At 46.6% G+C, this 25,194-nt stretch overlaps 2 protein-coding genes across 3 annotated transcripts in view; both read right to left on the bottom strand.

Annotated features, from left to right (window-relative positions):
* CHN1 (chimerin 1) overlaps positions 1-12,617 on the bottom strand; it is a 147,786-nt gene extending 135,169 nt beyond the window's left edge. Inside the window, exon 1 of one of the 2 annotated variants that reach the window (XM_084797678.1) lies at positions 12,472-12,617. In XM_084797678.1, the coding sequence (XP_084653804.1) occupies positions 12,472-12,490 (19 nt within the window). In that variant the 5' untranslated portion in view covers positions 12,491-12,617. The remainder of the gene's footprint in view (positions 1-12,471) is intronic. The other variant, XM_084797679.1, reaches the window with a different exon arrangement.
* Positions 12,618-22,628: 10,011 nt separating this feature from the next.
* LOC311607334 (uncharacterized protein) lies at positions 22,629-24,064 on the bottom strand (the record flags this gene model as incomplete). The annotated part of the gene is made up of 3 exons (XM_084798990.1): positions 22,629-23,155; positions 23,564-23,827; positions 24,017-24,064. 3 exons carry the CDS (start codon positions 24,062-24,064, stop codon positions 22,925-22,927), a joined length of 543 nt encoding a protein of 180 aa, XP_084655116.1. The 3' UTR covers positions 22,629-22,924.
* Positions 24,065-25,194: the final 1,130 nt, after the last annotated feature.

Raw genomic sequence — 25,194 nt, forward strand, 5'->3', positions numbered from 1 at the left:
TGGGATTTGTCTGTGTAGCCCTGGCTATCCTGAATCTCACTTTGTGGAGAAGTCTGGCCTCAAACTGTGCCTTCCTCTGCCTCACAAGTCCTGGGATAAAGATTCTTTCTTTTTTTAAAAAAAAACTTTTTAATTAGATATTTTTATTTTTTATATATACATTACACATATATACAATAAACTACCTACAGCAAGAAAAACCATGACACAATCAGGAATTATACAAATGTTACATTCTTAGAGTTTGGGCTATTTGTATTTGGCAGCCTTGAAGAAGACATCTTTCCTATGTTGGTGTGTCTAAAATTCTGAATGTAAATCACTATCTATCATATCTCTGTCATCTTCTCATTTGGAAACTACTAACCTGTACTCCCGGTTCACTCAGGTAATCAATTTTATTCCTTCTCAAGGCTCTGATGGGGTTGATAGTTTAGTTTTATAATTAAGCCTAGTTGTTTAGAGGTTAAGATGTTTTTGGGTTTAGATAGATGTTTTAAGTTGATAATGTCAAGATAAGATTCTCTTTCTTAAGTATACAAGCTGTACACACACCATGAGCATCTCTGGAACCCTGAGGTGTTAACAAATGCCACCAAACAACCAAAACAGTAACAGCACCAAAACAACACAGACAAATAGCAAGGGCAACTTCTCAGCAGCTCACTATTAAATGTTATGAGCAATACATGAAACGTCCCGGAAGTGACTGAGTGCCCTCCCCTCTGTCTCCTGACAAGGCCCTCTGTGTGATAAATGCCTGCCTCGATGTTACTACACAGCTGAGCAAGACTCTGAACTCCAGGCCACACTGCTTCTGTATCCCAAGTGCTCAGACAGACGTGCACCAACACGCCTACTTACTGGGTTTACTTATGGACCACAGCTTAATATATTTTAGTGCATTCTGAAAAACAGTTGTGTGAGCTTTGTGCTTCACTGCTTATTGTTTTCTCCTGAAAACACCCAGGGAGCTGGGCACAATGGTACAGGTGTAAGCACAGCACTCAGGACACAAAAGCAGGAGAGTTACAAATTCTGGCCCAGCCTGGACTACACAGAGTTTAAGGATTAACATGAGTTACACAGTGAGACTATCAAAGTAAAAACAGAAAGAAAGAAAATTCAGAACAAAACAAAAACATTGGCCGTCCAATTTTTAAGTAGAGGACCAGTCTATGAATGCCCTCTGAACTTGGCAGCCCACGAGGTCTGAAAAGGAGACCTAAAGACCCCTGCCACCACCACTATGTGAACAGCCTGCGAAGCTCTGAAGGAACCGAGAATTGTCACACTCAAAGCTTCTCGAATTTCTCTCCCTGCAGCAGGATCTCTCTTGAAGGAGGTTTTGTTTCCAATGCAACACTGGACACATAGCAACACTGAAAAGGCCAGCTAATCAGCCTAGATTAACTAAATCCTGTGTGCAGATAATACTTTCTGGCCTCTGTTTTCAGTCTGAAGAGGTTGTTACATGATACAAAACAGTACAAATCCAATCGTCATTACACCACAAACTTGAACAACTGTGCTCACAAAAGCAACCAATCTCATTGTAAGAGATACATTTGCCTTTACGGGCCACAAAATTGCCAGAATATATGGGTATCTTTCCTTTAAAGACTGAAAATAAGACTGAAAAACAACAAAAATAGATAAGAAGCATTCTGAGCTATCAACAATTGCCAATTCAGTTAAAATTACAAGGTGATGGCCATCTCCTGTAACCAGGCAAGACTTCCAGTGGAGTGATTGGGACACCAACCCAGCCACAAAGCTTCTGACCTACAATATATCCCGCCTACAGGATGCATTGAGGAAAGGATGGAGTAGAAATTGAGGGAGTGGCCAACCAATGACTGGTCCAGCTTGAGACCCATGCCTTGAGAGGGAGCTCATCACTGACACTGTTAATGATACTCTGCTATACTTGCAGACAGGAGCCTAGCATAACTGTCGTCGGAGAGGCTTCACCCAGGCACTAACGGAAACAGATGCAGAGACTCGCAGCTGAACAACAGGCAGAGTTTGGGGGAATCCTGCAGAAGACGTGGAGAAAGGATTGTAGGAGCCACAGGGGTTGGGGATACCACAGGAAAACCTTTAGAATCAACTAAACTGGGCCCATAGGGGCTCGCAGAGACTGAACTGCCAACCAGGGAGCCTGCAGGGGACTGAGCTCGGTCCTTTGCACCTATGTTACAATTGTGTGGCTTGGTCTTCAAGTGAGACTCCCAATAGTGGGAACAGGGGCTGTCTCTGAGTCTGCTGCCTGCCTTTGGGACCCTTTCCCCCTACTGTGCTGCCTCTTCTAGCCTCAGTAGGAGAGGATGCTCCTAGTCTTCCTGCAACTTGACATGCCAGGGCTGGTTGATATCCGTGGGAGGCCTCCTTTTTCTGAAGAGAAATGGAGGTGGAGTGCATTGGGGGGGGGGGTGGAGTGAAGTGGGGGGAAGGACTGGAGGGAGGGGAAACTGAAATTGGGATGTAAAGTTAATTAGTTAATGAATTAATTTTTTTAATTTACAAAGTGACAAAAACATGAAGTTTTAATCTTGAACATAAACTACAGAAATACACTGGGCCAACAAGACAACTCAGCTGGTAAAGATGCCTGCCACCAAACCTTAGAACCTGAGCTCAACGCCCAGAAACCAACAGAAGGAAGATGCAGTACTGGCTGATGTCAGAAATGGGACAACAGGAAGGAGTGCAGCTGATTAAAGAGATTAGGGCATCCATTTAGTTTTCAAAACATCAAGTTTGAGGTCAGAAAAGTGTATCCTAGTAACAATGGATGGTTCCTGGACTACATCCTTTGTTGTTCTGCCTCACATCAAGAAATGTAAGCAATCTAAAGAGAAAGGAGCAGCTCTGAGGTCAGCTGGATGAAGAACAATGAGTGACTGTAGGCCACACCACGCACTTGCCCGGACTTCTGTCACCTGTCACCTTTACAAATCACAGCTGACAGCTGAACTCTCATAAGCCCACACTCTTCTCAACTTAAAACCACCACTCAAAACACACAGGGGCAGTTTTTTTACTTAGGGAAAGGAAAAAACAATCTACAAAAATAAAATTTTCTTAGAGGTTCTTGAATACAAAGCCATTCTTCTAACAATTCTGCAGTGTGTTTTATGCTGGAAGAGGAAGAAGAGGAGGAAGAAGAAAATGATGAGGAAGAGGAGGAAGAAGAGAAGGAGGTAGAGGGTGAAGAGGAGGAGGAAGAAGAAAAATAATAAGAGGAAGAAAAGGAGAAGGCGGAAAAGAGGGGGATGAGGAGGAAGAAGAGGAAGAGGAAGAAGAGGGGAGGAGGAGGAAGAAGAGAAGAAAAATAATAAGAGGAAGAAAATGAAGAGGAAGAAGAGAAGAGCAGGAGAAGGAGGAAGAAAAGAAGAGGAAGAGGAAGAGGAGGGGGAAGAAAAAGAAGTGGAGGAAGAGAAAGAAAAAGAAGAAGAGGAAGAGGAGGAGGAAGAAGAGGAAGAAAAAGAAGTGGAGGAAGAGAAAGAAAAAGAAGAAGAGGAAGAGGAAGAGGAGGAGGAAGAAGAGGAAGAAAAAGAAGAAGAGGAGGAAGAAGAGGAGGAGGAGGAGGAGGAGGAAGAAGAAAATTAAGTTGGTGCTGAAACCAGGATACAACACCGAAAGGGCCATTCCATTGTCCTCACGGTGGAGCCCCATCTCTCTTCACTGTCTGCAACAAATTCCTTTCTCTAAGCACTCTTGCTGCTCTCCTAGTTCCCCCTGCCACTGGCCAGGACTCAGATTACCCTAGCCATGCTTGCCCCAAACCACCTGGAAATAATAATTAAAAAATAAGATGCCAGGCAACAGATGTTATATGGAGAAATTTGTTAAATGAGCATGGAGAGAGAAGGAAAGGCAGGGGGTACCCCCAGAGAGAAACAGAGAGGGGGTGGGGGGACAAAGAGAGAGGTAAGGGGGGGGGGAGAAGAGAGGTAAGAGAGCGGGGGTCGAGGTGAGTCTGTCCTTTTATAATCCTGAGCAGGGCCACACCCAGCGGCAGGTAGGCACTGACATCACAGGTAGGCAGACTGAAGCGGAATCCTAGCAGCTTTCAAATATCTAAGCCTATGGGGGCCATTTGCATTCAAATCACCACACTTCACAGCCTAGCCCCTACAGGCTTGTAGCCGCATCATAATACAAAATTCATTCACTCCACCCTCAAAAGTCCCCATAGTCGTGCTCAGCCTCAACACTTTTGTTTTTCGAGACAGGGTTTCTCTATATCCTGGATTCACTTTGTAGACCAGGCTGGTCTTGAACACACATAGATCTGACTGCCTCTGCCTCCCTGAGCACTGGGACTAAAGGTGTGCGCTACCACTCCCAGCTACCGTAACACTTTTTAAGAGTCCAAATCGCTGAGACTCAAGGAATATCTTTACTATAGACCTTGTAAAATCAAAAGGCAAATTATGTAGTTTGTCACGACCCCTCCAGTGGAGTCTGTGTGACAAATGCTGCTGCACAACCCGAGGTGACGAGCCTGGCCCAGGGAGAGCCTCCGGGAATGGGTCTGACGTTCCTGCCAGGAGTAACTGAATGCAGCCTTTTTTCTCATTGTGTCGGCATATTCTGTCTCTATTCTTTCTCCTAACCTTACTCCCATACCAGGACCCTTCACACATGAAACTCACTAACATGGGACTGCAGCCAGGGACTATTCAAGCCCACAGTTCACCGCCAAGGTCTGCTGGTCTTCTCCACTTATTAAAAGAAATATGGGGCTGGAGAGATGGCTCAGAGGTTAAGAGCACTGACTGCTCTTCCAGAAGTCCTGAGTTCAATTCCCAGCAACCACATGGTGGTGGCTCACAACCTTCTGGTGGGCAGGTGTGCAGGCAGAGCACTGTATACATAATAAATAAATGTTTAAAAAAATAAATATGGCTAAGAACTATTCATTAGTTAATAATTTATATTATGACTTACAAAGAAATAAAGTGTTTCAGAAAGTTCCAAATAGTGGCGCTCAGATATTAGAAAGAAGAACTAAGAAAAAACTGTCTTGGCTCCCACACTCCCAGCACACAAATGCTGAGCAAAAAATGAAAGAACAATCACCCTTGAAAAGAAGAGCACATACGGACTGCTACCAAGCCAATAATTTAAGAATGATGACGTCTTTACTTTGCATTCTGTACCCTGTACTCTTTGATTCAAGTTGATAACTCAAAAATGACAATATTATTACTTTGCATTCTGTACTTTGTACTGTGTATGCTTGATTGCTTCACTGAATCCCTTGAATCTACTCCATGGAAAATGTAGCCACAAAACACTCCCTGTTTAAAAAAATATGTATAAAAATCTAGACTGCTTGCCTGCAAAAATACACTCAAATTCAAACTGTCCCTGGGTTTGTCTCTGTTTGTCACTTGCAGAATCCCTGCCCACTGACGCTTCGAGAACTCCTGTTCCCAAGGACCTACACCCAGCTGAGATGGTCCGTGGCAATAGTTCTAACATACAGTAGCACAGAATACATATTACCATCCAAAAGGGGGGAATTAGGACATAGGAAGAAAATACTGAACAAAAGGAAGACCAAAAACTAGCAGGGCAACTCAACCTTCGTAATGCTGTGTCCCTTTAATACAATTCCTCATGTTGTGGTGACCCCCAACCATAGTACTTTGTAACAGCAGTTTTGCTACTGTTGTGAACTATAATGTAAACATCTGATATGCAGCTCCTGTGAAAGGTCATTCAACCTCCAAAGGGGCTGTGACCCACAGGTTGAGAAGCACTCTTGTAGCGCCATGTCTGATGTCTGGGGGCTTAAATGGCTCTGTCCTTCTACCCTTACTGACTAAAACACACTTCTTTCTCTTGGACTGGTTCCACATCCTGTTTGAAGCTCTCATCAGCAGACATCCCAGGGCTCTGACATCATCAACATCTTGGGGTCTCCCACACAATTGAAGCTACTTTCACAGCTACACGAAATGGCCTCTCTGGGCTTCCGTGCAGGCACTCCCTGCCACACAGCTGGCCGCAGCTCTCCTGAGTCACATATGCATCAGCTTTCCTCTTCTCCTGCTTCTCAGGAGCAGGGAATCCCTCACACCTTTCCTTTCTACATGGAAGAAACTTAGTTACTTGGGGTCTTTCCCTGAGCTCACCCTCCCTCTATTCAGTTCAGATCAGGTCTTTCTTCTTCTTATCTCTTCTAGAACAGCTTTGACTTCCATAAATTTCATGGTGCTATTTTCTCCTCAAATTACATTTTGTATTTCTTTTTGCTTAGTTTGCTTTGTCATTGTAGACCTACATAGTAATGGTTACTAATAACCATGTGACAGAGTCTGTAACCAGCTGTCTTGAAATCTCTCCCAGCAAGGAAACTAATCCAGTACTTTTTGACTTAGCCTCTTGGGACCAGGGTAGAAAGGCAGCTGCACTCACTGCCGAAGCAGCACAAGAGTGCTCTCTAGGCCAGCTGCTGATAGTGTTGTCCCCTCTAGTCCACATTGCTGGCTTCCCGCGCTATTGTCTTCCCAGACAATTAAGACCCACTTACAATGCTCAACCACTTTCCTAGTCAAAAGTCCCAAAGTCTTCCACAGGCCTCGAAAAAACAGCTCCTTCAGCTGGGCATGGTGGGACACGACTTTAACCCCAGCACTTGGGAGGCAGAGGCAGGCAGATTGCTTTGAGTTCGAGGCCAACCTGGTCTACAAAGACAGTCCAGGACAGGCAAAGGCTACACAGAGGAAAAAATCTGTCTCAAAAAACAAAACAATAACAAAAACAGCATCTTCAACGTCTCAGGGTCTCGGCATGTCACAGCATATCAAGTGTGTCAAGCAACAGCCCATTCCTTGGTACCAGTTTCTATCTTAATGACTTTTCTATTGCTATAATAAAACACCACGACAAAGGTAATTTATGAAAGAAAACATGTGTCAGGGGGTGGTAGTGCACACCTTTAATCCCAGCACTTGGGAGGCAGAAGCAGTTGGATCTCTGAGTTAGAGGCCAGGCGGGGCTACACAGTGAGTTCCAGAACATCCAGGGCTACACTGAAAAACCCTAACTCGAAAAATAAAACAACACACACACACACACACACACACACACACACACACACACACGGAAAAGAAAAGGAAAGAAATAAAGAAAGAGAAAGGGGGCATTTAATTTAGAACTACAGTTTCAGAGGTTTGGAGACAGTGATGACAGAATAAAGGCATGGTGGTAGGAACAGCTGAGAGCTCTTCTCTTAATTCACAACTACAAGACAGAGAGAGCACACTGGGAATAGTACAAGTCTTTTAAAACTTCAAACCCCGCCCCCAGTGATACCACGCCTCCAGCAAGGCCACGCCTCCTAATCCTTCCCAAGCAGTTCCACCAACCTGGGATCAGGTATTCAAATATATATGAGCCTCTGGGAGCCATTTTCCTTCCACCACAAATGGTAAGAAAGTGCTTTTTTAGTGACCTATGGTTATAATGATGGCAACTACATGGCAGTGGGGTGAGGTGGCACCAACACCAACTATCCAGACAGAGACAAGCATTGTGCAAGGTTCAGGCAGGCAGGGAATTGTGGTGAGCTCCCAGACTCATCACTGGCCTGGTAGAAACCACAACCCTTTAAGCTATAAATGATGAGATTCCTGCCAAAGGATGACACGATAGCATGGTAATTCACCCAATTATGCCAACTAGGGCTCTACAGGTATGGCCTGTCACAACATTCTGTCAGTCACAGCTGCAAAAGGGCCTAAATTAGATGATCTCAGACTTTCCTATTATTCTAGTACTTACGAGGAAACAAGCGCTCCCCTATCTGAGAGATTCTGGCAATATGTCCAAGGCCGTCATTACTGACTACAGAGTCAGGGTGCGTGAACTGCGCGTATGCACTAGAGCCCAGGCAAAGAGAGCACCACAGAATGCAGCACACACCCTGCATGCTGCAGCAAGGGTTTGTAGACCAGATGAGAAAAGCCCGTGAGATGAGTCTATCTGAAATATATTTGTCTATTTTTGAGGGCAAGGATTTAAAAACTGTATCAAGCTGGAGATGTGACTTAGGAGAAGAATGTTTGCCTAGCACGCATGAGGCCTTAGGTTCATTCCCAAATACAAAACAAACAAAAACTGACTGTGCACCAGTAAGACAGCTGCTCAGCAGGGAGTAGCTACCAAGTCTACGGACAGGAGTTCAATCCCCAGGAGAGAAGCAACTTCCTCTGACCTCCAGACAGGCACCCTAGCACTTCCCGTTCCCCTTCCTCTCCGTTAACTAAGAAAATGTAATTTTGAAACAAAACAAAAGCAAACAAAAGTATCAAGGTTGGTGGATTCATATGAACTGTGAAGGAAAAGTTTGAAATTGTTCTGAATTTTCAAAGATAAGCATCTTCAACGTATAATGAGTTTTGAAGGCGAAAGAGAAAGCCTTAGGGCTGGAGACGGCGGGTAAAGTGACTTCCCTGAGAGTACAAGGACCTGAGTTCAATCCCCAGGACCCATGTAAAAAGCAGAGACTGGAGACACTGGGGTAGGGGGATCCCCACAGCATTCTGGCTGGCCGGTCTAGCCTACAAGGCAAACCCAAGTCCCAGTGAGTGACTCTACCTCAAAAACTAAGCTAGGGATCTGGGGAAAGCGGTCAAGTGGGTAAAATGCTTGTCGGGCAAGCATAAGGATCTGAGTTTGGATCCTCATGACCCATGAAAAGCCAGTGTAGCAGCACACAGCGCACACTTGTAACCCCAGCACTGGGGTACAGGGTGTGGACAGAGGCGGGAGGACAACAGGAGGGATCTTGAGAGCTTGCCAGCCAACCACCCTAACTCAAACAGTGAGCTCCAGGGTCAGTGAGAGACCGTCTCAAAATATAAGTTGTAAATAGATAGAAAGATACCCTCTGGCTGCCACATGCACATGAACAGGAGATTGCACACACACGCGCACACACACACACACACACACACACACACACACACACACACACACACACACAAAGGGGTCAGGTCCTCATGTATATCCTGAATTCAGAGCCTCAGAACCCATGATGACAAATGGAAATAGGCAGATCCCTAGAGCTGCTGGCCAGCCTGGCAAAGTTCCAGCCAGTGAGACACGCTGTGTAAAATAATACAACAGTTTTTTCCCACTCCCGTTCCAGCTCCCAGATAATGACATGGAGACCTACTGCATTTACTAACGTGCTTCAGAGCACTGAGCCGGGCAGATACTCATCCATTCTAACCTGTCTACACTGTCGAGCAGTTCCCAACCTGCCCTGCTCTTGCCATCCACTCTCACCTGGCTGTTCCTGCTCCATCTCTGTCCATATGCGACTCCCACACCTGAGACCCCGTCCTTGAGATTGGGAAGTCCAACTCTAATTCTCCTGCCCTGCTATTGGCTGTTCAGTTCTTTTATTAACCAATCAGAGATAATGGAGAACAATTTTTACCTTGGGCCAGGTGCTGCTTCACTAGCAATGGCAATGTCCACGTCTGGACTGCAACCAGCTCTCTGAGCACATACATCAGCATCGAACACACAGTGCACAACACCATCCCCCAACAACCCTGCTTGAACAAAAGGGAAAAGGAACCCGAAGAACTACACTGAGGTTGTAAATGCACAATGACACAAACACATATCACAGAGGATGGTTCCCAATGAATGACCCCTGAGGTTGACCTACACATAAACACATACACTGCACACTCAAAAACTAGGTGCACATATACATAGAAAAACACTAAATAAGAGCTTCTGAAATTACCTAAATTAACTTCTAGTAGTTACCAATAAAAATGTTACATATATATATATATATGAAAAGGATGAATTAAAAAATTTAAAACACAAGTAGAACTGGAGTATACTCTTGTAAATACTCTTGGAGTATAACAAGACAGTCAAGACAGCCATGGACCACGACAGTCAAGACGGCCATGGACCACAACAGTCAAGACAGCCATGAACCAAGACAGTCAAGACAGCCATGGACCACGACAGTCAAGACAGCCATGGACCACGACAGTCAAGACAGCCATGGACCAAGACAGTCAAGACAGCCATGGACCACGACAGTCAAGAAAGCCATGGACCACGACAGTCAAGACAGCCATGGACCACGACAGTCAAGACAGCCATGGACCACGACAGTCAAGACAGTCAGCAGTGGTTACTCGGGGAAGTCAGAGGCGCAGGCTGATGAGCTCTAACCTGCCGACTGTCAGAGCACATTCATCTAAGCCCCACGTCCTTATCAGCATCTCACAGAACCTACAGCTAGCTGCTCCTCTCAGTTGGTCACCAAGAGTAAACAGACCCGTAGTCTCAGCACTCCAGAGGCTGAGGCAAGAGCGGCCCTGTCTTAAAAACAAAACAAAAGCAGAAAAAGAAAGAAAAGAAAATGGACTAGGGTGTAGCATGAGATGGAGGTGACAGGCACTTCCTCTAACACGTCCAAAAGACTGACTATAAAGACAAGACGTGCTTCTAAACCCAGGTAAACGGGGGGGGGGGGGGGGGGGAGCCTAAAGTCAAACCCGGTTCTTCTGACTCGGAGCACTTCTCTTCACATACGCAAAAAGGGTTTGTGAACTGGGCCAAGTTGACGCAATCTGCTAGTATTTCCCTGCAACTCAACAGCTCGCCTAGATGTGTGTGCACCTAAGAGAACTGTGAGTGTCTCTTTAAAAATATCTTCCCCTCCTAGACTTTGACAAAAGCATCTGCATTTTAGCAGACAGACAGATGACAAAGGAAACAGGAGTGCTCTGCACCAGATACTGTTAAAAAAAACAGCTGCTGCTCCATCACTATTAAAAAAAAAAAGTGGGTGTGGCGGCTCGTCCCTATAATCCTGGCACCTGGGCCTAGTGAGTAGGTTCCAGGCAAGCCTGGGCTACAGAGGAATAGTCAGTCTCTTTCACTCTCTCAGCCCCGCCTCGCCCCACCCCCTTACTCACCCCTACTTCTGTTCAGAGGGATGTTTTATAATACACCAACAATAATTACAATTTCTGTAAACCGAACTCTATTTTCCACAAGCACATATTAGAATATAGAAACCAAGCCACTCATGCTGAGGGATGGGGCAGTTTTCCATACAGGTAGAAGTCCACCTAGGGAAAGGCTTTCAAGTTAGGAATCCTTTTTAAAGAGTGTTGCTGTTCCCAGTTTAACTGCTTTATCAGCAATGTCTACATTGCTGACAAAATATACTAGATGAGTACAATTTACTTTTGAAATCCTTAAAAACGCAGAATATCCCATTAGAAACTAGCACAGGTTAATCAGATATCGTTTTAAAGAGATCTTCCTCTGGGTCTGCAACAGTTGCTAACTAGGTACCACCACGGCTTCTAAAGAAAATATCAGCTAGGAGTACAGCCTCATAACATTTATAACCTTTGTACAAAAAGATTCTCCATTTCTGCTAAATAATGCAAATTATTTAAACACGAAAAAAATAAATAAATAAATAAATACGAGGTAGGGCAAAAACAAGAGAGATTTTATTTTTCAGGGAAAGGAGAAACAGAAGTGACTGATACTAGCAGCTGAAGTCACTTGCAGGTATTTACAACACAAAGCATTTATGGTAGGTGACAACATAACCGTGCCCGATCAGATGACATAATTAAAACTTAGCTGGAAAATGAAATATGCTGAATAACTTACGAGACACGTCCTCGTGGCTTTCCGCAATGCACATCATTGTACCTCACTACTTTGAAAGACTAAGTTCTCTGCAAATCCAAGTTTAGACATACTGAGCTCTCTTGAAAGGCTATACCAAGGTCTGTTTTTGTAAAAAGGAAGCAATGTACCTTTTCAGTGCTTTTCCCCCAACCCACTGTCATTGCAAACTGTTTTAGCCATAGAAACAATAGTGTTACAGTAACTGCATCCACAAAATAAATTTCCCAACCAAATACTCAAAATTATGCTGATCAGTTACCTTCCAGTAACCAACTTTCTTCTGTCCTCTTTCGTCAGCGCACACATTTTCAATTTTAACCAATACCAAATTAAGTTCACGTATTATTTTCATTTCCAGTGCAATGTACCAAGTCCTCCCCAAATGCCCAACAATCCAACAGGCTATGGACGGGGCAATTCTAGAGAGGCTGGGGATGCTCTCACACCTTGTTCAAGATAAATAAACTTTCCAGGATCTTTATTTACCGACTTGGGGAAAAAAATGGTTTGCAAACAACTAGCCAACTTCCCTCTCAAGTTGGCTTGTCGGAGAGACACCGTGCGTTTACCGCGACCCCAGGACTGGCCGGGGAGCTCACGCCCATCGGCCCTGCCGGAGAGGAGACAATGGGAGCGGCGCGCGGGGCCGCGCTCCAGGAGCCGGGACTCGGCGGCCGGCCCGCCCCGCGCCCCGCGGCCCGCACGAGGCTCCGGGGCGCGGCCCGTCCGCGGCGGGGAGCCGGGGACCGCACTCACCGAACAGGGTCAGGGCCATGGTGGAGCCGCGCCGCCCGGCGCTCCCAGCTCCCGCGGCGGCCGGCAAGACGGCACCTCGGCGGGGCGGCGGCCCGGGGGGCGTGGCGCGGAGGCCGCGGGGGGCCGCGGCGAGGAAAAGTTACGCGCGCGTTAGCGAGGGGCGCGCCCGGCCCGCGGCAGCCCGGCGAGCCGCCGCGCGCCCGCACCTGTCGCCGCCATGGGCCCGCGGGGAGCGCGCGCGCGCGCGGGCAGGCGGGCGGGCGAGCGGGCGGGCGGACCTGAGGCGCGACGGGCCGGGCGGAGCGACGGCGGCCGGCGCTCACTGCGCACCCCACGACCTCGCGGACGCCATCTTGCCTGAGCGCGCGGCTCTCCCGCCAAGCCCCTCGGGCGGCCGGGCGAGCGTTACCATGGCGACAGACGGGGGCGCGCTCCATCCGCCGCGCGCGCAGAGTGAGGATGCGCCCCCCTCCACCACCACCCCACCCCCGGAGGCGGCCACGGCAGCCCCAAGGCGAGGCGGGTGCGGTTCCTGAAACCCCAGGGTTTTTCTTGAATGAGAGGAGAGCCGGGAGGAGGATGCTCGGGCTCGCGGGCAGGCGAGGTCTCCTGAGGACCCGGTTCGTCTGAGGACAGGGGCTTCTGCCGGCGCCCTCAGGGTTACCGGCAAGCGGTCCCTGCCCGAGGATACCGCTAACCTTCCCTTTGGGATCCAGGAGCCCCTCCTGTTTCCGATCAGTGTACCCGAAAACGGGTACTTGAAAAGCATCGGGAATTATCTAGAATAATTGTTAGAAAGCAGGTGCTTATGCCCATTTTGTCCTTTTCTCATTATACCTTGTGGATGTTGTCTGAGGGGGGAGGGAGGAATCAGCATTCCTCACTATCTGGCGCGTCTCTGCCACAAAAGATTATCCTCCCCCCCAATCTTTTGGCATTTATCTGATAATCACTGGCACCATCTCTAGCTCTGGTGTTTTCTCCTCGCCTTGTCTTCGCTAAGCAAGAGGCCATCCAACGCCTTGAGATTTTTGAAAGACTCAACTGTGATGTTTTCGTCATGTTCACTTTATTTCGCCGTTGCTACCTTTGTTCCGTTAATAATAGTCCTTTCCCCTCCTAGTTCCTAGTTTAGGGTTTGATAGTGTCTGGGTGTGTAATCGTGCTCTTTCTCTCTCAGCTCCTCATTTTCCCCTGCGTGCACCTCTTCTTTTACAAGCTCCTTGGGTTCCCTGGTGTCATCTTTCCCTCTTTTCTCTAATTTTAAACCAGTTATTGTGTTATAGAAATAGCTGCTATTTAACGTATCTCAGGGATCAAATCTTTATAAGATGAGAATTACTACCTCAAACTATAACTAATCCCTCATCATTTCACAGCACACTGAAGCTTCAGAGGAGGGGGGGGAAGCCGGTTGGAAGGAGGAGCCAAGCCTTTTGTTTCAAGTCAGTTAACTCAAAAGGAAATATTAAAACAATCAGCATGAGTGAAACAAAAATGTCCAAACGTCTTATGATAAAATAGACTTTCATTAGCTACTGGTATAAAAATATTTCTTGAAATCATTTAAAAATTTTATTGAGAGTAAACTCGATTTGATTTTATTCACGGTCCCCTTCCCTTTATTTTCAGTAGGGGAAAAAAAAATACAGTTCATCAAGATAAATGGAAACTGAAGAAGGTTTTGTGGGACAGATTTTGTAGCCTGGTTAAGATCTCTGTGGATGTGCTCTGCAACCGGATACATCAGCATCTACAGACCCCATTGTCCCAGCCCGTGGTCGTCCACTTTTTCAGTCACCTGGTTTCTTTGAGGAGCTAACAGAAACCCTACACTTCTTCCTAGAAAAAAAGTGTTGATGCATATAAGTACACAAAATTTGTGCACAATTTCAGAAAACATTATGCTTTTTATAATCTAAAAAGAAAAAGAAAACAAACAAAACCTTTCATCTAATTTTGAACAGATTTTAAGAAAAAAAAATGAGGGCCTGGTGGCGTAAAGACTTTTCCCCAAATGTGTGTATTTAATGACAGCTAATAGCAAAAGCTTAGTTTCTGCTGTTCTCTCAGACAAGCTCTTTCGTCTCCTCGCCTCCCCTACCACTTCAGAGCATGTTTGGTTTGAATTTAAAAAGAAAAATCTGTTTACTATTAGAAGCAAAGAAGCAAGGTGAATACCCTTAGCCGTGTGACATGCTTGGGTCCTCTTCAAGTTCAGGAGCCTGTATCTTGCCCAGAGTCTATTCACAGGCATCTCTATCCAGGAGGTGTCTGTGCTACCTATTTTCTTAGTTCAATTTAATGAGAGGTACCAGAGTGTTGAGGCCGTGGGTGTTACAGTTCAATTTGCTGGGAGTTTTCTCTGCCCCTTGAGGAGTTACCCTGAAGGTCCGGCAGAGGGAAGTTAGTACCCTCTGCTCTGATGTACCCATTGTGCCGCTAGGCTCTGGGTACTGGACCAACAGTCACTTTTTAATAACAGCAACCAAATGGAGCTGAGTCCTAGTAACAGACTCAGCTTGGAGTTAGTGGAGGCTTTCCCATTGCCGTCCTCTTGTCTATTCAAGACCTTGGTAAAACCACACTCAACACAGACAGTTGCTTTTAGGAAACAGTTTGAAATAATGACACCAGGTGAGTGTTGCCATCTTTCTCCTCAGAGCACTCGACTCTCGTACGTGATGTTTTTCGGCTTCCTGATGGTTTGATGCTCTAACAAAATGCTTCCCACACACTTAATCTAAGTGTTCTGTCTTATAAGTAGTACTGGTGTTTATAATATCACCCTAGCCATTGAGAAATAGTGTGCCTCTCTGCTCACTTAACTGGGAATAAAGTGATAGCCTCCTACTTCAATGTGAGGAAAAGCATTAACTACCCAGACATGATCATCAAGGGTGGTGACTTTGGTCATTTATAAACCAGGCAAAGAAAGAATTTGCTTTTCAAAACACACATATTTTCATTCAAAGATCTGTTTTGGCTTAACAGGAAAAGTAATTAGAAGAGCCAGATCTGTTGTTCCGTTACTAATTAGTTGTTAGACTTTAAACAAACATTTAATTCTTTCTACTCTTACTGCCCTCATTCATAAAATGAAAGGATAAAAGTGGGAGTAGATTAATTCTAAGACCCTTCTTAGGTGTGTCTGCCACTCTGCCATCTTTAACAGCCGTTAAGTGGATTGTGAGCAACCTGGAAGGTGTTTGAATCTTTAATATATTTAAAGTACTGTTTATGTAAAGTTCTTAAGTGCTCAATATAACCAAGAACTTACATTTCTTAGTACACTGACTCTCTCATTCATAATGGCTTATACTAACAGTGTTGCACTTATTCCATACAGGAATCTTTTTCGGGTTCAGCAGCATTAAAATTAAATGTGTGCTGAGAAATTTATTTTAAATTTACTAAAACAGTTTTTCGCTTCCATCTAAATTTTGTTGACTAAACAGACCTTAGACAATCCTTTAAAATCCTTTTTTACATCATGAGCTAACGGCTTATTAGGGTGTTTTGGGTTTGCTTTCTGTGCTGCTCCTTTAGCTTTGTTCCCATTGGCAAACATTGATTTGTTCCTCAGTTTTGAATGAAGCAGAAATTAATGAGGCAGCTTCTGTCTCACAATAACAAGTTAAAATTATAGCACTTTATCATGTCAACACAGCTTTAAACACTGGCATACCAGCAGTATTAGCACAGTTCCCAAAATAGTGCAGAAGTTTGCTGTTGAAGGGAAACATTACAGTTTGTTTCTGCTAATTCGATAGAAACATTTTCCATTCCTCAGCACAGCCATTACAATGGTTGAAATTATTATTTATTTAAATTTTAACAACATCTGACCGCATGTGACAGCTTGGTCCTGTGCTTCTCTTATCAGTTGGCAACTTTGTTTCCATTGTGTGAATTAGTTTAAATCAGTTTGGTTTGTTGTTAATAATGTGTTCCTTAAATTCTTAAGTAAGTTGAGGTTGTTCCTTCTTTTAGCTCAGGGTTTGTGAATAAACACTACTTGATACTTGTGGCATTTCATGACTTAGAAGTGGCATTTTGAAAGGACAAAGCTTTATGCACACAAAAGTACCGAAGACACCACTTACCTTGAGTATAAGGATTTAGATCATAAAACTAGAGGGAAAATATTTCACAAACTATAAAATTGGCCATTACGATTAAATGATTTAAATTAAAAGTACAGAACAATTGATTGTGTCCTATTGACCACCAGAGGGTGCCTACATTGTATCCACTGGAGTAACATTGTGCCTTAGAAATGGCAGGAAACTCAGTGTGAGAGAAGTGTGTAAGAAACCAAAGAACTGAAGCCAAGTTTTCGCTACGGAATGCTTTACGCTCATCAAAACTATGCTAAAGGCCATCCGGTTGGCGTATTACTGAGGAGCCACTAAGGCCTTTGGAGCTGAGCAAGAAGACCAGTGTCTGGGGCAGCTCTCTGCCTGGGAAGGAGGGGGAGCAGCAAGAACAGGGATTCAATTCCAAATCGGAACACCCCACGCTAATGAGCCTCCTGTTAGTTACTCAGCAAGAAGAGGCAAGCTCAGTTCAGGAGGGGACAGAATCATGGGGGTTACTCTACACCCTAAATTGGAATGTCCTAAAAGCCACAGATGCTTTTTAAAATATATATCATTGTTTCTTTTGATGTATCAAAATGACCAATGGTTGAAGGAGTGGGAGAGGGAAAGTATTTTTAATTTGTTTTTGAATTAATATTTTAAAAAGAATACTCATTTTCTGGTAAGTAGTATAGCAGATCTCCTGGGATTTTTTTTTAATAGACTCACAATCAAGTATAAATTCAAATTCTTGTTAGATAAAAGCGCAACACTTCGGCTGCCAGTAAGTTTTTGTTCTATACCACAATCATATTATAGTACGCCCAGCCAGCATTGCTATTCAAGTGTATTTTTCTGAGGTTGCCAGGCATATCTAATGCACAGTGTGGCTAAATGTCTATTTAACTTGAGCAGTTGGATTTCTGCCAGGTTTGCTCAAGAGTATATAAGCGGATTTGGCTACAAATCAAATCTGCCTAACATGGCCATGGTTTTTCTGGCTAATGTGGGTGTCCACAGTGAGGGTGACTTATTCAAGGTGATTACGTTGGGAATTATAAATCCACAAAATGCTTATGATCGCTGGGTAAAAATGAAATATCTAGTTAGTAGCAGCTGAAAGGGCGATACGAATTCCCATGATTAGTTCGCAGTCTGGTTCAAGGCAGATCTGTTCCTACGACTGAGCTTACAAAAGCTCCTGTGTACCCAGTCATCTAGAACTTTCCCAGACATTTGTGACAGTGAACAAATTTAAGTCCATCCATTCAACAAATGTACCGTTGACACACAAGACCTCATGCAAAATTCTGGCAAAAGAACCAAAAAATATTTATTCAGCTCTTAGAAGGCTTCATGGAGGGCCAAGCGTGCCTTGAAGAATGAGGAATGAAACAAACAGTTAAAAATGGCAGACATAGAGTTCAGGTCGGAGGAAATGGAGGAATGTGAGGAAATCATGAGCGACACAGGCAGGACGTGGCTATGCCAAGGGACTCTTAGGTGGAGCAGAAGAAAGGCGTAGGTGAGCCTGCTGAGCTGATGACTCTTAACACTGTTTTATGAGCTCTGCCTACTTTCTACAAACACTTAAGACAGCTAGGAGTTTGACCCCATTAGATAAAATTCTTACTTTGAAAGTTTTCTTACTGCCCCATTTGTATACATGTTGCTGGAATTGTGCATTAGCCTGTACTCTCTCTGCCATTGACCTCAGCTGGGTTATGTGCCAATCCGTGATCCCTCGCTGTGGCAGAAGCAGAAAGTGAACACGTGCCAGCCACAGCTTGTGCTCACACGGCATGGCTGAGGTGAGAGCTGCTGAGAAGAGAGCAGGGGTGGGCAGACCGTGATCACATGCAGGTTATCCTTGGGATTAAACAAAGGCAGAATGGACTTTAAACAAACACATTCCATCTTCCCTCCACGCGGATTATCCTCCTCAGCATTCAATAAAAGCCAGTTTTCCCCTGAAGAGGAGGACCTGTCTTATGCCAAGTCCCTTCTTTCCAAAACATTGTCATCTTGGTGAACGAGTCCTTTTCTTCCTCACAGGATTTGCCTCCCTGCTCAACACTAAACAGCGGCACCACAAATAGCTCGCCTACTAGAAATAAGATTGAACTGAGTTACTTGATAAGGGTTAGTCCACCACACAAGCCCACCAGACTGTTAGATCCCTTTCATTAGATGGGCAAGTGCTAATTATGCCAATGATTGGCTTGTGACCCCAGCACTCACCACAAAGTGACTAGCGCCTATGTCTGTAGGGAGTTTCACCTAGCAAAAGTGTTTTGTAAAAAAATCAGAGATTTCTTTTTCCAGATGTGATGGTGCACACCTTTTATCCCAGCACTTGGGAGGCAGAGGCAAGGTTAGCCTAATCTATACACTGAGACCCTGACTTTAAAAAAAATAGTCATGGGTTTTATTGGTATTTAGTGTCCTAGAGTATCCACACAGGAATACCCTGAAGCGCTCTCTCTCTCTCTCTCTCTCTCTCTCTCTCTCTCTCTCTCTCTCTCTCTCTCTCTTTCTCTCTCTCTCTCTCTCTCTCTCTCTCTCCCTCCCCCCTCCCTCCCTTCCTCTCTCTCTCTCTCTCTCTTTCTCTCTCTCTCTCTCTCCCTCCCCCCTCCCTCCCTTTCTCTCTCTCTCTCTCTCTCTCTCTCTCTCTCTCTCTCTCTCTCTGCCATAAGCCACAGTTGACCTAGAGCAAAGCACTCTGGACCCCACAAGAACCCCCCACCTCAGTCCCTTTGACTTTCCTGCTACACTACCTCATCCCTGTTTAGCATGCAGCTTGGGTCTCTCTTTTCTGTTTGCTTCCCTTAACCTTCAGCTATTGGCCAAATCCTTCACTACACCGGGGACCTGGGGAATGGCCCACAATGCAGGGATCTTCCTCTGTGTTCTCTGCCCCTTGGTTCTGATCTCTTTACGCTCACTAATCTGTTGTATGTAACCCAAACAATTGTAAGTCTATTTTTTGTTTTAAGTCGAGAGTGAAGTAGTAAGAAAGATGGCCCGCATTAAAAGAATCCAAAACCCTGTAAATAGAAAATTGTAAGGGTGGGAGGCTAATGTTTACCTAGCATGTATAAAGCCCTGGGTTTGAGCTCCAACCCCACGAAATAAACAATTTCTAGGGGACAGTCAACCTGCAGCTTTTGTCTTCAGACCTCTCTGGAAAACAGCTCTCTGGGAAACAGCTGGCCCAGCTGTGCAGGAAGGGATCATGTGAGCCTGCCTGTAGTTAACTCTCAGGGCCATCAAGACAATCAGAAATTAAGAAGTCCTTCAGCAGATGGACGAACAGATAAAATCCATGTTACAGAGAAGAAAGACTTTAAAGCTTCCACCCTAAAGTAAAACAGGTCCCTTCCCATGGCTTTTTGTAGTCACGAGAGACCTCACCAATGCCCCTCCTTTCTGATGTTGGCCCAGCCTAATTGCTAGGCTTTATTTTAGGGCTTGATGCTGCTTGAGCTGTGAAGGGAAGTCTGTGTCACAGGGAATGGCTTCCTGTGTTTCTTGAGGAACAATGCAAGTTGGAGAAAGATGACCTCCAACGACAGGACAACATAATGAGCTCTTCCCAAACGAAAGAGGAAACCATGCTGAGTGAGAAAAAGCTTTCCACTTCTGGCCCTCTCTGGCAGCGTTTCTGGCTACCACCCTTTTCTGTCCTCCCTATGTTATGTCACCTTTCCCCCTGCATATTCAAGCCGAGGTTCCTGTTCTGTAAAAAGCACCTCCCCCCTTTTTTTTCCCTATCTATGATGATGTAAGACCCCCGACACGGCGGTCTTAACGCGGAGACCCCCACCAAGAACCAACGAGACCAAGGCTTCGGCTGCAACAAGCAAGAGGCTTTATTATTAAGGGGACGGGTACCCGGGCGTTTCAGTCTCCCAAGAGGCTGGCGCGCCGGGCGAGTCTTTAGGGGGTCCTTTATAGGGGGTTTGGCGGGAAGCTCGGTTACAGAAGCGAAAAAGCATAGTTACAGGGCGCTGATTGGTAAATTTAAATGAGGCGAGGTTATAGTCCGGTCATTAGGTGGGCTTTGGGAACAGGGGGGTTTATCTGTTCTCTGGGCCAGGTGGCCATCCATAAATATCTTGTTTGACATGGAGCGAGGTTATGGCCCGGCCATCGGATGGGAACAGGGGAGTTTGCCCACTCCCTGGGCCAGATGGCCGACCATAAATATCTTGTTTGACAAGGACAAGCGCGCTTTTATCTTTCTTTTCTGAGCTCCAGGCCTTATCTTATCTCGGGAGCCCATTATTCTAGTCTTGCCTCGCAAGATAACGTTACTGCTGCTATGCTTGCTATGCCGGGTGCACAGGGGAGGGGGTCTTACATTCCCCCCTCTTGTTGTAAATTGAATGAAATCTTTCATTCAATGACCTCTGGTTGTGTCTGTTGGAGTTGTTGGTATTGTCGGGTTAGAACCAAGGCCTGTACAACCGATAGGTGGCCTTGGTTTCGGATGAATTGCATCAGTCTGTTAAGAACGCAGGGCCCAAAAAGTAGGAGCAGAACAATAATTAACAAAGGGCCTGTTATGGTAGATATTAAAGTGGTGAACCAAGGAGCCTTATTAAACCAGTTTTCATACCACGTTCGTCCTGATTCGAATTGCAACTGTCGCTGTTTTAGTCTCTCTCGCAACTTGGACATACTATCTCTAACTACCCCTGTATGGTCAGCGTAAAAACAACATTCTTCCTTGAGGGCTGCACAGAGTCCACCCTCTTTCAGGAATAAAATATCTAACCCTCTACGATTCTGGAGCACTACCTCAGAAAGGGAGGTCAGGGACTGTTCTAATGCACTAATAGATTCTTCTAATGCTTGAAGATCTGCGTTCATGGCCTGTTGTAGTTGCTGAAAATGAGTAACCTGAGTGAGAGCAGTAGTCCCGGTTCCGATCCCTGCCGCAACTCCCCCGACTGTTAATCCTCCCAGTAGCAGTGCCAGAGTGATGGATACTGGCTCTCGGGGGTAACGATTAATCCCCTCAAAATAGCGGTATAGGTCGGAGGGGTCATGGTATGTGATCTTGGGGAAGAGCTGGACTAATACACAGAAGTCCGAAGACATTTTAAGGACGGATGTTGTGACACATGGGGTTAACCCAGTGTTACAGGCCCAGTAGGTTCCATTTGGGCCAGTGAGGTACCTGGTTTCCGAAATTTTCAGGGTGCTGGTCAAAGTGGTGTTGCACAGGGATTTATGGGACGAGGGGACGGTCCCTAAGCAAGTCCCCTTACCGGATATTTCAGACAGCGTAAGACGGTGAGGGGTATTGGAGAGACACCTATTGTCTGGGGTGGAGGAGTTGGTAATGCTGGTCGTAAGGGCAACTCCCTCATAGTAAGGGGGTTGGGAGGTGAGACACATCCAACATTCCTTAGTCTTTTCCGGGGAAGTATAGTTTAGGGCCTGGTATGCCCCCGTTACCAAGTCCAGGAGCTGATTTCTCGTGTTAGGATGTGAATCTAGGGCAGAGGGGGTGTTAGGATTTATCGAAAATGACATCGTCGGTGGAGCGGGTGGGGGTAGCACCTGGGGTCTAGGCTGGGCTTGAGGTGGCTCGGCCAGGACAGGGTTAGGGCCTATTGCCATGGTGGGAGCGGTAGTCAGGGTCAACTTGACCTTGAAAATTAGCCCATGGTCTTTGTTTGGTTTATACAATCGCAACCCCCAAGTGTTCCCCTTAAGCCATCGGCGATCCTGCTTTCCTTTTTCTGTAAACTTGATAACTATGGGGTTGCAGTACTTTTTCTTGCAGGGCCCCTCTGGGCTATTGAAGGGGGCGCATTTATTCTGGAGGTATTTATACTCATTTCTTTCTCCTTCTCCTGGCCTGTCATAGCTACTGTTTCTCTTTACCGTGATCAGGTCCCAACTGGAAGAGGGGTTCCAGGAAGCCTCGCCCGTGGTTTCACAGCCCCATGCGGCACAAAAGAAATCAGGGGCCCCCCCACATTGGCGCTTGAACTGCCGAGATTGGCCTTGTCCTGGGCAAACATAGAACTGAATGGACCGAAGATTAGCCCGGTGGAACTGTCCGGAGCACCCGAGAGTGCTTCCTATCCCATTTGGCACGCATAGTCTTTCAGCCGGGGGATTAGAGAGGTCAGTGTGGTCGGGAAGGTCCCATGTTAGTGACCCGGCTGCCAACTTACAGAGGTCTGGCGTCAGGTCCGGCCACCAAGTCCATGGAGGGTGTAGTGCGGTGACCGACCAGACGGTGTCTCCCTCTTCATTGGTTACCTCCCAGGTTTGTTGTACTGGAGTGTGAGGGCTGGCAGACGGGGCCCAGGGGAGGGATAGTAGGAGAAAAGTAAGGGTCATGGGGCGGATCAGGTTCGGGAAAGTCTTATCTTTAGGGGATTGTCGGTTCGATGGGCCTTCCATGTTGTCTTGTCTGGGTCTGTCTCCCTGGCTGCCTTGACGTGGGCTGCGTGGATCCAGGTGGCAATTCCGTCTACCTTGAGAGCCGTCGGGGTAGTCAGGAGAACAGCGTAAGGTCCTTTCCAGCGGGGTTCAAGGTTCTTGGTCCGGTGGCGTCGGACCCAGACGTAGTCTCCGACCTGGAATGGGTGAGGGGCCAGGGGCTTGTCAAGCTGGTCTTTATAAGCACGGGCTAGGGGCTTCCATACCTCATTTTGCACCTCTTGGAGGGCTCTTAGATGTGCCTGGAGGGAAGGCCTGGTAGCGAAGGAGCCGATATCTGGGTCAAGGAAGTGAACAATCGGAACATGTGAACCATAGACAATCTCAAAGGGAGTAAGCCCATGTGGGCCAGGGGTGTTTCTGACCCTGTATAGGGCCAGGGGTAGCAGGGCCACCCAGTCCTTAGTGCCAGCTGCAAGCGTTAATTTAGTCAAAGTCTCCTTAATAGATCTATTCATGCGCTCTACCTGTCCTGAACTCTGGGGTCTATAAGAACAATGTAATTTCCAATTAATCCCCAGTAGATTGGCCACCTGCTGGCTTACCTGGGAGACGAAGGCTGGTCCGTTGTCGGACCCAATTACCTGTGGCATCCCGTAGCGAGGGAAAATATCATCTAAAAGCTTCTTGGAAACCACCTTGGCCGTCTCATGTTTGGTGGGGAAGGCTTCAGTCCATCCTGAAAAAGTATCTACGAAGACCAGCAGGTACCGGTATCCGTATATACCTGGTTTGATCTCCGTGAAGTCAATTTCCCAATGGGTCCCTGGCCGGTGCCCTCGAACCCTAGTTCCTGACAAATTTAAGGACTTGTTGGTGTTGACCAGCGTGCAGGGCCGGCAATTGTCAATGGCTCTCTGGAGGGCCTCCTTTTTTCCCAATAGGTAAAAGTCCGTTTCTTCTTTTTCAAGGAGGGTCTTCATCTTCTGGGCGCTTAAATGAGTGAGCTTGTGGAAGTAGTCAATCAAATAGTCAGTTTCTTTTGAGGGGACGACTACCTTGTCCTGGTATCGCCAATGGTCAGGGCCTTCAGGAAGCGCGCCCATCTTTTGAAGTCTCTGTATGTCGTCGTCGGTGAATTTCCAATTCCGGTCCTGCTGTCTTGGCGCTCCGGTGTCTCCTTGTAAGGAGAGCGCCTCGAGAGTGTCGAGGGGTCTTGTAGCGGCTTGGCGGGCTGTCTCGTCAGCCAGCCGATTACCTCGAGCCTCAGGAGAGTCCCCTTTCTGGTGGCCCGGGCAATGGATGATGCTGAGCTGCTGGGGTAAAAAGAGGGCCTTCAGGAGGGCCAGGATTTCAGTCTTATTTTTAATTTCTTTACCTTCTGAGGTGAGGAGTCCTCGGCGCCGATAAATTTCTCCATGTACGTGGGCTGTGGCGAAGGCATACCGGCTGTCTGTATAGACTGTTAGCCTTTTTCCTTTTGCCAGTTCCAGGGCCTTGGTCAGGGCGATCAGTTCAGCACGCTGGGCGGAGGTCCCTGGGGGCAGAGGGCTGGCCCATATTACCTGGTCGGTGGTGGTGATAGCCGCTCCGGCCCGTCGTGTCCCGTTATCCAGGAAGCTGCTCCCATCCGTATACCAAACGAAGTCTGGGTGAGGGAGGGGCTGGTCAGTGAGGTCAGGGCGGGTTCCGTGGATTTCCGCCAGGACTTGCTGACAGTCATGATCCTCGGGCCCGTCTGGGAGAGGGAGCAGCGTGGCAGGGTTGAGATTGGTTGTTGGCCCAAAGGTGACTCTGTCCGAGTCTAAAAGCATGGCCTGGTAATGTGTAACCCGGGCGTTGGAGAGCCATCTGTCTGGGGGCTGCCGGACCAGGGATTCCATGGCATGGGGCGCTAAGATAGTAATTGGCTGTCCCATGGTGAGTTTATTAGAGTCTTTAAGGAGCAAAGCGGCTGTAGCAACCATCCGTAGGCAAGGGGGCCAGCCTGCTGCCACGGAGTCCAGTTTCTTAGAGAGGTAGGCTATAGGCCTTTTCCAGGGCCCCAGTCTCTGAATTAGAATTCCCTTGGCGTAGCCTTGTTTCTCGTCAATGAACAACTCAAAGGGCTTGGTTAAATCGGGCAGCCCCAGTGCGGGGGCTGAGATTAAGGCAGTCTTAATAGCCTCGAAGGCCTGTTGATGGGTGGGCCCCCAGACAAACATCGTTCCTGGCTTAGTAAGGGGGTACAGGGGAG

Source organism: Acomys minous, assembly GCF_964271855.1.
Source record: "Acomys minous genome assembly, chromosome: 10".
Taxonomy (NCBI): Eukaryota; Metazoa; Chordata; class Mammalia; order Rodentia; family Muridae; genus Acomys; species Acomys minous.